This window comes from Zosterops lateralis (genome assembly GCF_965231275.1).
Source record: "Zosterops lateralis genome assembly, chromosome: Z".
NCBI lineage: Eukaryota > Metazoa > Chordata > Aves > Passeriformes > Zosteropidae > Zosterops > Zosterops lateralis.
Genome location: NC_139800.1, coordinates 77,132,128 through 77,143,614, shown reverse-complemented (window position 1 = coordinate 77,143,614; position 11,487 = coordinate 77,132,128). Strand labels below are relative to the sequence as shown.

General features: G+C 40.4%; 1 protein-coding gene across 1 annotated transcript; it reads left to right on the top strand.

Annotated features, from left to right (window-relative positions):
- The first annotated feature begins 3,905 nt into the window (after window positions 1–3,905).
- LOC310923216 (malignant T-cell-amplified sequence 1) lies at window positions 3,906–10,058 on the top strand. The gene is made up of 6 exons (XM_083884392.1): window positions 3,906–3,953; window positions 4,481–4,633; window positions 5,319–5,416; window positions 6,484–6,617; window positions 7,643–7,710; window positions 9,836–10,058. The coding sequence occupies exons 1-6, from the start codon at window positions 3,943–3,945 to the stop codon at window positions 9,915–9,917; spliced, it is 546 nt and encodes a 181-aa protein (XP_083740518.1). The 5' UTR covers window positions 3,906–3,942; the 3' UTR covers window positions 9,918–10,058.
- Window positions 10,059–11,487: the final 1,429 nt, after the last annotated feature.

Genomic DNA, 11,487 nt, shown 5'->3' with positions numbered 1-11,487 from the left:
ATGGGCTAACTTGTCGTGACAAAAACTGGTACATAGACACCGTCTAACCTTACTGAGGCTCTTCTGGAGAATGTTTTGTGGCCCAGTCACTGTCAGACGACTCCTGAGGCCTGGAACATCGTGTTTGTGATTTGTAGAAAAGTGCTTTTCCCAGTTAAAAAAAAAAACAAAAACCCAAACAACCGAAAAACAGCAAAACAAAGCTTCAGTCTGGTTTTGACTGGCTTTAGAACAGGTTGTGTGGTTCCCAAGGCTACTGAATTACGTTCCAAGTCAGATTGTAACAGAAATAAACAGGTTTGCTAAGTAAATAGAACTTAAGTGACTACGCTGTAAAGTTTTCCTCTGTCTCCCAGTAACTGTCATGCTCACTTAAGCCAAATTAGATAAGAGATGTAGAGATGTAAGAGATGCCAAATTTCTACACATTCTTGGTTCATTGAAAGGATTGGATTTATAAAAAAGACAAGATGTGAGTAACAGTCCCTTTTCTGTCTGTGCAATCACTGAGGGGTGGAACAATGACTTTGTTCCATCAGTTAGAATATTCAGCTTTTGGATATGAGAAAGCAGTTGGAAGCAAGGTGTAGTTCTGGGGATCCAGGGAGAAGTCAGGTGTGATGGATTTTCCCGTTCTTCTACCCAAACTTATGCAGGGGTGGAATCCTAAGTCTTTTCTATTTAGCATGTGATCCTGGGGGGGGTGGTTTCTGTCAGGGCAGTTGCTAGATGTTCCCCTTGCTTCCCCTTGTCCAGGTACTGTGGTTTTGAAATTTTGGTACTTATAAGTGACCCTGCAACCAGAGCAAATGTCTCCAGCTTTTTGGTGCTGAGGCTGAACAGTAACACTGAGAGCTGTCTTAACAAAGTCCAGCCTGGATCCTTGGAGCCTTCTTCAAAAATCCTCTGTTACAAGCATATTTAGATTGGCTGAGCAGTTGCCTGGCCCTGAGGTCTGCAGCTACCCCAGGAAAAAAACATTTGGAAGAAAAGATGGAGAAGTTGAGACCAGACTCAAGTTTAGCTCAGCCCTGAAGGGAGACAGTCTCTAACTGCTTTAAGGTAGTAGAAGTTTAGAGGTAACACCTTCCTCCTGACAAAGGCAATGTTTGAAAATTTGGGCCTAATCTTGCTGTTTTCAGCAGGCATGAAACCAGTGGCTAAGGTGACTTCAGTGAGATGTGCTGTCTTTCTCAAAAAGTGTAGAAGTTTACCTTGTGTTTCTATCATTTGAGGTAAAACATGATGAATTTTTCATTACCGTTTTTAAAAATGTGTTTGTTTGAATGGTGAAGTATTATTTGATGAAAGTTTTTTTTGAGGATCACCAGAATGTATGTGTTATAAATGGATGTGCTGCCTAATTTTCCAATCCAAAGAAAAACCCAAACAAAATTACTTACAGCAGCAATTTTAATTTAAATTAGCAGCTTAAAAGTTACAACAACATGCTAGTAGTAAATAATTATATATATATATATATATATATATATATAGGTTCTTAAAAATAATACAAGAGCAAAGAATATACTGCAAGGTATGGAGCAGGACCTTGATCTCCTGTTGATGCCTGGAAGGCTGACCTGAAACAGAAACTGGACAGAGCTAGAGAACAAAGTAGGTATTTATTGAAAGGCCTCCAGGATCCACCCTGGGCAGGACAGGAGCCTGACCAAGGCTGCACCCGAGTCCACTACGAAAAGCCACACACGAAAGGGTAACCAGTCATGAGGTCTTACATTTTTATCAGTTTTGGTCCATTTGCATATTGGGGTTTAATTGTCCAATTACAGCTTCAGGCTGTGAGGTCTCATCCTTCTTGTTCCTCCCTTTGGTCCACCTTTGTTTATGCTTTTGGGCCTGAAAGTTGTCCTTGGTTCTCACCAGAAAAGGAATTTGTTTTGTCTATCTACCCTGTGAAGAGACCTTACTGGCACTTAATGTGAGGCTCAGAAATGCATCTTTAGGTAACACAGAATCTGCAAGCTAAAGCTTAGGGCATCATTATCCCCTGTGCAAAGCCAAAAATAACCTGTTCGGATTCTTTTATCATCTATTGCAACACCCCTTCCCACCTATTTTGGATTCATAAGATTTCCATCACTGCCCTCCTCACCGCCCATTTCTGCTTTGCTCCACCATCTCCTTTCCAGGGGTCTTATTTTCCAAGGGTCTGGAAAATAAAATCTTCCAAGTCTTATTTTCAAGGGGCCTCCCCATCTTTGGGGGGCTCGTGGGGAGGAAGGCTCGTTGTCTTCTTCACCATCCTTTCAGTGACCTCTTAAGATTACACATGCATATTAAGCTTACATTAAATCAGTAAATACCAAATTTGTACATTAAAGCCATAAATCTCTTATAATGACCAGTTTTCCTGGATTTCCCTCAAATTTCCCTATCTTCCAGGCAATAAATCTTACCATTTTTCCTGGACTTTCCCCAAACCCTGTCTCCCAGATAATTTTAGATATTCGTAAGTTTCTTCCTGTGTTTTGCTCATCACCAAACATCTGCTGAGAAGATGGGAGAGGAGTGGGGGCCTTCCACCCTCCCTCTCCTCAAAGTTACATTTTAACTCTTATTTTATGATCTTAAAATATTGATTACTGTTTTGATTTCATCAGCAGGAATCATACCCATTTATCACATATGGAATAGTTTGTCAGAGTGATAAACCCTCATTCTCACTTTCTAATCCTGGGGATGAGCAGTGTCACAGTGTTTCAGTTAAAACTGAATTCTTGGTTATAACTCAGTATTTTTAGTGATGCTGCAAAGTAGGTGAGGGTGGCGTTCATGAGTGAAATGCTTGACTATTTATGTAATGCCATAGTTCATTCCTATCCTTTAAAAATTTTATTAGTGTGTTTGTTCCTGAGGCTGTACTGCACTATTTGAATGATACCATGTGTAAAGCTTGATTTTACTTTGTTTGGCTAATGTAACTTGTGTTATGTTTTAATTACTTGTTGTGCTATCAAAGGTGATTAAATTGTTTTGTATGGGAAAAAAAACCCACTTGGTTGTTAGTATAATGGTAACCTGGTCTTGTATGTCCTCTCCTGCCTTCCCTTTACACCAGTGGTAGCATTTCCTCTAAAAAAAACCTAGGTGATCACCTGTATGTCTGTTTATATAGCAGCCACCACCAGCCCAAAGAACAAACACAGATCTGCTTCTCAAAGACTGGAAAAGCAGCGTGGTAAATTCTGTCTGCCTATGATTTTCTATTCACAATTGCTGCGGCCATCACCAAGCGAAACCTAATTTGATTCTAATAAACACTGTGGACGGTTTTCTCCAGCAGAATCCATCTCTCTGCCTGGCAGCCGAGATCTTCTTGGCTCCCCACTCTGAAGATCTGGGGTTGATTCCCTGGCCAGCTTCAGTATCTTCTGTTTGACAAAAACTCATTTTTCCCCTCCAGAATGCTGTTGACATGATCTTGTATCCTCCTCTGAATCTAGCGCGACGATACCTTCTCCTCTGCTAGTCTGAAGACTGGCTGTGTTTTCTCCAGTCACACCTATTTCGCGTTTAAATTATATCACCAGCTATTAGCACTTTACTCTTCTTATTTTTAACGGAAAAGCGATACATTACCTGGGCAAACAGCGCCGTGCCTGTAAATAACAAACACCTGGTGTCCTTACAGCCTCCTGCCGCCGCTGGTGCGCAAGGGGGAGGCGGTAAGGAGGCAGGAGATGCTGATGATGCCGGAGATCCTGATGATGCCGGGGATGCTGATGATGCCGGGGATCCTGATGATGCCGGGGATGCTGATGCCGGCGATAGGGCCGGGCCGAGCCGCCCTGGCCCCGCCCGTTCCGCGGCGATGGAGCGGCGCTTCCGGCGGGCGCCGAGCGAGGGAGGGCCCGGCCGGAGCCGCGTGTGAGCCGCGCCCAGGCTGTGGGTGCCCGCCCGGCCGCCCCCGCCCGCAGGATGTTCAAGAAGTGAGTGCTGGGGCCGGGGGAGGGAAGGGAAAAGGGAAGGGAAAAGGGCCCGGCGCCCCCTCAGCCCCCTGCTCGGCCCCGCGGCCTCCTCCGGCTTCGCCGTGGGACCCGCTCGTTGAATGGAGCTGAGTCATTAACCTGGGGTGGTGGAAAGCGCCCTTCGTGTTTCTCGTGGGGGACGTGAAGGATTGGCGTCGTGGGTGTTTGTGTTAGCAGCAGAGTGTTCTCGGAGTTGAGTAAAATAGCGCTGTGCGTGCCAAGGTTTGTCTGTGGGGTTAAACACGTGCTTTGTGGCTGTAAGAAAGTTCAGAGGTGAAGGCAGGCTGCTGAGGGGGACCCCCTGCCCTCCCCCGGCCCGCTGTTCCCAGGGGACAGATTTAAGCCTCAAGAACTCCTGCATTAGAAAGTCAGTCTGCTCTTAGACTTTTACAGTGAATTAATAAACATTTCTGAAGACAGATGCTGAAAAAACGCATCTTTTGTGCAGCAAATCGTGCATCTCTAAAATACTTTCACTCACCTGGCAGATTTGATGAAAAGGAGAATGTATCAAACTGTATCCAGCTGAAGACTTCAGTTATCAAAGGCATCAAGAATCAACTGATAGACCAGTTTCCTGTTATTGAACCATGGCTAAACCAAATCATGCCAAAGAAAGATCCAGTCAAAATAGTAAGATGGTAAGTATCTTTTAAACTTTGCTTTTAAGGTGCTAGGATTGCTTCCTTTGTATGTTTACTTTGTACAGTAGATAAACCTAGCACTTTAGATAGGCATCCATCATCTTTTAATAGCTGGTAGTGTGTGTTATGGCCAAACTAGAAAGTTGGCATGTGCCTATTCTGCTTTAAAGTAGGATGCTTGAGGAACTTAAAAATTCTGCCTAGTAGTTAAAATGCAGTGTATTCAGGGTCTCCCCAAGGATCAGCCTGTTGTTGAAGGGAAACATTCAGCTTTATGGACATGGAAGCTCAAAACTGTTTGGATTCCTGTCAGTAACATTTTGTACTATTTTTGGGCTTCCATATATTGTCTTGGTTATTTTCCCTTTGTCTACATTTTTTGCTGAGTTCTTTTCCTTATTCACTCTTTGTGTTGCATTCAAAAAGCAATGCCCAAAGAAATGCAGTTTGTGTATTTTGTCAGTAGGTTTCTTTTTTCTCAAAGGTTAAGGAAGTGAACAGGAGACTGCTGAAGAAAAAGTCATACAAAAGGATAATATTTTTAGTTTTAAACACTGTTGCTAATTGACTGTTTTTATTCTCAGGTGTTAAGATAGACCAGACTCCATATAGTAAAAATACTGTATTTAAATCCTTAGAAGGGTTAAGTAGCTCTTGGATTTTTTTTTTTTTAATCTTGCAGTCATGAACATATAGAAATCCTCACTGTGAATGGAGAGTTACTGTTCTTCAGGCAAAGAGAAGGGATTTTCTACCCAACACTAAGGTTGCTTCACAAATGTAAGTTTCCTGAGGGTAGTTGTGCTGGGAAGGGAAGGGTGAATGTGATTCCAAAGAACAGCTGTAGAACGAAATTAAAAAGAGCTTCCATTCCTGTGGAATATTCCATGCATATTCCAGAATAGATCTTAAAGGTATATTATCCTTTCTTAACTGGAATTCATTAATTTTCTGTTTCACATGTCTGTGTGAATTGCTTCCATGCTGTATGTTAAACAATCTGAACTTTGGGAAGTAAGAATTTAATTGTGCAAAGCTCTGTAAAAAAATCTTGAGAGGCTCTCCTAGGACAGATATAAATTTGCTTTTGTTGGTCCCTATCTTTTTTCTTTCAAATCTTGTTATACAAGTACTTGTAAGTTCTTACTAAAAAAATATTTTGTCTTCCTGAGTTTAATGATGTATATCTGTCTCCTGTAGGAACTTATGCTGCCTGCTTTTTACTTTTCACAATTTATTCTTGCAATTTTTTTCTTGCTGTTCTACTTGATTGTGTAACTCTGTTTTGGATCCGAAAAAAAACATTATTCAGTCAGATCTCAGTGCTGGAAATACTTCAAGAGGGTGCCTGCACTTGCAGGATGGCTTGGAGAGCTGACAGTTTTCATGAATTTTATCCATGTTTACCTTTTTTGTTCTATTAACATTAAACTGTTTTTCTTTCATGTTGGAGTCATTTATAAGAGTAAGAATACATGGAGTTTGCAGGATTTAAGACCCCTTAAAGATCTCCTTAAAGATCTCTTAGGATGAGCACTTGGGTGGTTGTTTTCCCTAGGGGGAAGTTGTTGCTCAGTCTGTGGATCTGTGAGTGTGCAGGAGCCACAGCCTGAAGTGCTGGATTACATCTTGTCCTTAGATAAAAGATGTGGTCTGGGAGGACAGTAACTGTGTCCTTTTGGGTCAGTATTTCTGTCCTTCTGGGATGGTGCTGCCCAGCAGGAGCTCTGGTAATTGTTTTTCAAACACTCAGTATCTAATTGTCCCATTTAAACTGACTTGATAATGAGCTATTCATGTTGTCGTGGTGCTGTATTAATTGCAATGCTGTATCTTTCCCCTCCTAGACCCATTTATTCTCCCGCATCAGCAGGTTGATAAAGGTGCCATTAAATTTGTCCTGAGTGGAGCTAATATAATGTGCCCTGGCCTGACGTCTCCTGGAGCAAAGCTTTACCCTGCTGCTGTTGACACTGTCGTTGTATCCTTCTTAATTATGAATTACTGCTCACTGTGAAATGTGTTGAATTTCTGTTCTTGTGTTCTCAGTTGATCATTATTCGTATTACTTTGGATTTTAGTCGGATTTCGTGAAATAACTAGTAATCAGAAAGAAGCTGCAGAAGTTTAGATATTGCTTGGCAAGGTTAAAATTGTTCATATTTTTTCACTTACTGCATGTTCCAAACCACCTAACCATTCCTGCTGCACCATTGGGTGGGCTGCAGTTCCATTAATCTCACTGGTCAGTGCAGCTCCTTAGTGGTTTTATGCTGAATGGTAAAAGTAGATGAAGTGCAGTGCAATTTGTCTCCTACCTCGTTAGTCAATCTTGTATTCCCTCCAGAGGAATTGTCTCCTGTCCTAGGGAATTAGGAAAGATTAGGATCAGCTTTACTGCAGTCAGGACTTGCTCTATGTGTCTGATGAAGTTAGCATATGTAAAATGAGGAAAGTGTGCTAATTCACTCATTATATTTCTGAGAGAAGAACTCTGAACAAATAGAGCATTTATAACTCCAAGCCGTGCTGCTTTTGTTGTTAGTTAGATGCTATAGGAAAAGATCAGCAGTTAATGTCACGTGTTGCTAAACTCTGAAAAGGACACATGTGATTTCAGTACTTGTAGTTTTTAAATTGGTGTCAGTTCTTCAGTGCCTTGGAATCTAAAATGGCCCCACAAACATGTGCTGTTTTGTTCCAGAAAGGCAGAGACTGTCATCTCTCTGTTGGGCACAAAGGAAGAAATGTAGCACTGGGAGATTTTTTTTCTGTAATTGCTGTTCCAAGTTCATAAATACGTGCTTTGTTCTACACACTGATTCAATTGTTAAATTCAGTGCATTGTTTTGCTTATCTTTAAGAGCTGGAGCTCTAGAATTATTAAAAGGTTAAAAGTTCAACACTGGCTTTTGAAAGTGTTTTTGGAAGTAATTTCTACATATTGCTTTTACTTTTCTGAAATGGTTTTAAAAGAAATCTGTTTTCCTTAGCAGTAATTTGTAGGCAATAATGGCAGAGGGAAAACAACACGCATTATGTGTGGGAGTGATGAAGATGTCAGCTGAGGACATGTAAGTGTTTTATAACATGTAAGCTGAAATATAACTTGTCCCATGTTGTTATTATGTTAGTTTGCAGTATAAGCACCACTGTCAAGATTACTGCATTGCTGTTGCAGCATGTGTTGTTCAAATACTGAGTTTGTAAGATTTCATTTTGTTGAGTGGTATTCAGGGAGAGAAAAGGAGGCAGGGAATGTCTTCTCACTGGGAATCAAAATAATTCTTTTCATGTGAATATGGATTGATTTTAAGACACAAAACACTAACACTACTATTGAATGTTAGTATTTCTAGTGCTCTGATCATACTTTCTCCAAGATCTTGTTGAACAAAAACATACTTTAATCAAGTATTTACTACCTGGGCTAGGCAAGAGATGTATTTTGGTTTTGAGAGGATTGAAAACATTGAAGAGAGTTTTGTCTGCAGAGACAGGAGAGACTCAAGTGCTCGTGGAGCTCAGCTGCCTGTCTAGGCTTGTTTTTCTCTGTGCCCTGCTCTTTTTCTTTAGGGTGTACCCACATGCAGAATTCCTGCTTGCTGTGCTAACTTAGCTGAGCCTCTTGGGAAATTTGGAGCTCTGCTCAGGGGATAAACTGAAAACCATTCGAGAAGGAAAAGAGAGAGAGAAAATGGAAATGGATGTTAGTTGTTCTTGGCTTTCAGATAGTGCTAAATTATAAGTATCTAAATGACTTTGTCATTTTAAGCTGTATTAACGTCCTGCAGGATGTGAGGTGGCACCCAACAGATTTGGGCTGTGTTGCTTCCCAGACCCACAACCTGTCACTTGTGGCAGTGAGGAAGCTTTTTTGGTGAAAACAAGTCCCTCTTTTTTGTGTGGTTAATTCTCAGCAGAAGCCTGTCCTGAGTGGTAATAGTAGCGTGAGGCAGAGAGTTGGGAATGTCTTAGAGGACAGGGATAGAGTGGGACTGCAGAAACCTGCATTTGGACCTGCTGTAGCTGTTGAGGAATTATATTCTCTATGATTCTTTGTGGTGCTTCAAAAGACTCCAAGAGTAAGTGGAAAGAAAAGCTATTTGTGTCCCAGTCCTAAGAGTGCAGTGATACACTGAGATAATTGCAAACCAGGGTCCTTTGTATATCTAACTTCAGATCCACCAGCCTTGCAGCTGAATATCCTGTTCCTGTGAGAAGCAACATGAACTGGAGAGGAAAATGAAATGATACTTCTCTCTGCAGCCTGATTGCTGCTTTTTTCTGTGACATCGTTCCACAATTTCCTAGTTTACGCAGTGGTGTTTCAATCTCTTGGTGTGATTACTACATATAAGGTGTTAATATTGTGTTAGCAGCATTTTCCTTCCTGATTATTTTTGGACAGGTTGTGTAAGTAGTAGAACACTTGGTGTAAATAGAGTGAATTACATTCTCCAGGGAAACAAAACTTGTTCTCGCTCCCAGAAAGAGATTTGTATTGTTTATTGTGGCAAAACTAGGGTGCTTTTTTTTTTTTTTTTTTTTTCTTTTTTTTTTTTTTTTTTTTCTCTCTTTTCTGGAAAAATAAACACATTCAATGCAGACACAAACCAGCAAATTTTAAAAGATGACATGACTCAAAAGATCTAATACTATAGAGGATAGCATGTCTGTAACAGGATGCAAGTCCTTGGCACATAAATTAAGCATTTTTAATTCTTTATTAAGTGAGTAGATGACTTGCAGCTAGAAGTAAGGGAGCTCACCTGTATTTGATTGTGTCAGTGGCACACTTGGAATCAGGACTTCTTAGATTCCACATTCCAGTTGTCTGGTACCACATCCTTTGCTGGGAGGGCATCACAACTGCTGTGCTACTTTGATAGAGAAATGGTAAAATTAAGAAAAGTAGAAGTCTTGTCTGAAGAACTGTGTCCCACAAGGAAGTAGTAAAAATACTGTGGAAAGCTGTTGAAAAAACGTGGAGGGCAAATATTGTCCTCTTATCAGTCAGCAATGTGGACACATGTAATAACAAATATTGTTTCTTATCCGCTTGCTGTGGAAGATAATGACTTCGTGGTTGATGGCTTTCCCCTTGACAAATGTTGCAGTTTTTACTTGAAATAATGTATTTTGTAGTGCCCTCCTATTTAACCTAGCTAATACTTCTGTACATTTTTCCTTCTACAGTGAAAAGGTCAACAAAGGGATTGGTATTGAAAATATCCACTATTTAAATGATGGCCTTTGGCATATGAAGACATACAAGTGAAACAACAGGAACTGTTACTCCAAAGGAATGCACTTAGATTAAATGTGGACTGCTTTGTAATTCCTTGTTTTTAATGTGACTGAATGTACAAATTATTTTGTTCTGTGGCTATGCTAAATAAATCAATTGAAAGCAAAAGTACTGTTAGGCTACGATAGTTTTGTAGATTGCTTTTTATTACAGTTATTTTATTTTGTCTTAAACCTGAGTCTTCAGTGACTGAAGATACTTGATGAAAGATTCTGCATGGACTCTGAGTAGACTGTTTTAAATGGAAAAGAGGAAAAAGCCAAGAAATGTTTACATTTTTGTGCTCTTCTAAAGGAGTAATATAAAGTATGTGTGAAATATAAATACAGTTTATAAAACCTCTGAAGCATTTCAGATTTTTTCTTCTGATTGACATCTTTTTAGTCTACCTAATTTCTTGAATGTGAAGAAATCAGGTTTTCTGACATTATTTTTTAACTTATTAAGAGCATTAACCTCATTTTACTTTAAGATTTTCTCTTTTTAATATGCATTTATCTGTATAAGATTTATGAACTCACACCACTGTGTGGATTAGAAATTCTTTTATGTTGGCTTCTATCTGAAGACTGTATGTTCAGATTTCTACCTGCCAACACTTTGGTACTGCTCTCCTTCTAGTGGAGTTTGCAGTAGTGGTGGGCACACTCCCTGTGCAGTGTGTGCCACCCTGGTGCCCAATGCTCTCCACTCCCTCTGTGCCACTTTATTTTAGGAGCAGAAACAAAATCACTGTTAAATAAACACATGACAGCAAAACATGTTCTTCAGCGTATCCAGGAGCAGCTTTTTCAGGCAGAACTTGAAGAGCTCTGAGTTTGTGCACACTGCCACGTGTCCCCACACAGCTACAGAACGGGTTCAGGAGCACTGTGTGTCTGTCTGGATAACCCAATCCTTTGTTCAGCATACCCAAAGCTATGCCTGTGGAAAAATGGAATACTGTAATAAATTAAGGAAACTTTTAAGGTCTACCACCCATAACTGTCTCAGGAAGCATTTATTAACATTTCAAGCCTTCATCACATGCATTTTACAACAGCAGAATGTAACTTTGTGTGCCAGCAGCGCCTTCTTGCTGCTGTTCTGCAGGTGTGGTTTTCCCCACCCAGACTATCCCTTTACACACAATAGTAGCCCAGGTGTTCTCCACCTGATTCTAAAGCCAAGTTAAGACATGGCAGAAGGAATGTATTGCCCAATACATGCAGCTTTAAAAATTCTGTAGAATTACTTACAAGACTGTACTTCTGAAAATGACAGGGTAAATCTGAAACTGTTTCTCAATGTAGGAAGACAAAATTTAAGCAGTGTTGTAGAAAAAGTTCTGATCAACCCTCAGGCCTTGAGAATGCTGGTGAACATTTCTGTGCATCTTGAGGATTTCATTGTAAATGCAGTGATTTCTGGTTAGTGCTATGGGAAATCAGTTATACTTCAGGTTTGGTTTTTGGTGTAAAATGAGCTAATCTTGCCTTTTGTGGTTTGCTTTTAACCCTTCTATCTAATCTCTTCCTGTTGTCCTACAGCACCTCAAATC

Excerpts from the sequence above, each read along its gene's own strand:
- LOC310923216 (XM_083884392.1), top strand. Across the intron at positions 4,634-5,318 it reads CCAGTCAAAATAGTAAGATG|TCATGAACATATAGAAATCC; the intron begins GTAAGTATCTTT and ends TTAATCTTGCAG. Across the intron at positions 7,711-9,835 it reads AAGATGTCAGCTGAGGACAT|TGAAAAGGTCAACAAAGGGA; the intron begins GTAAGTGTTTTA and ends TTCCTTCTACAG.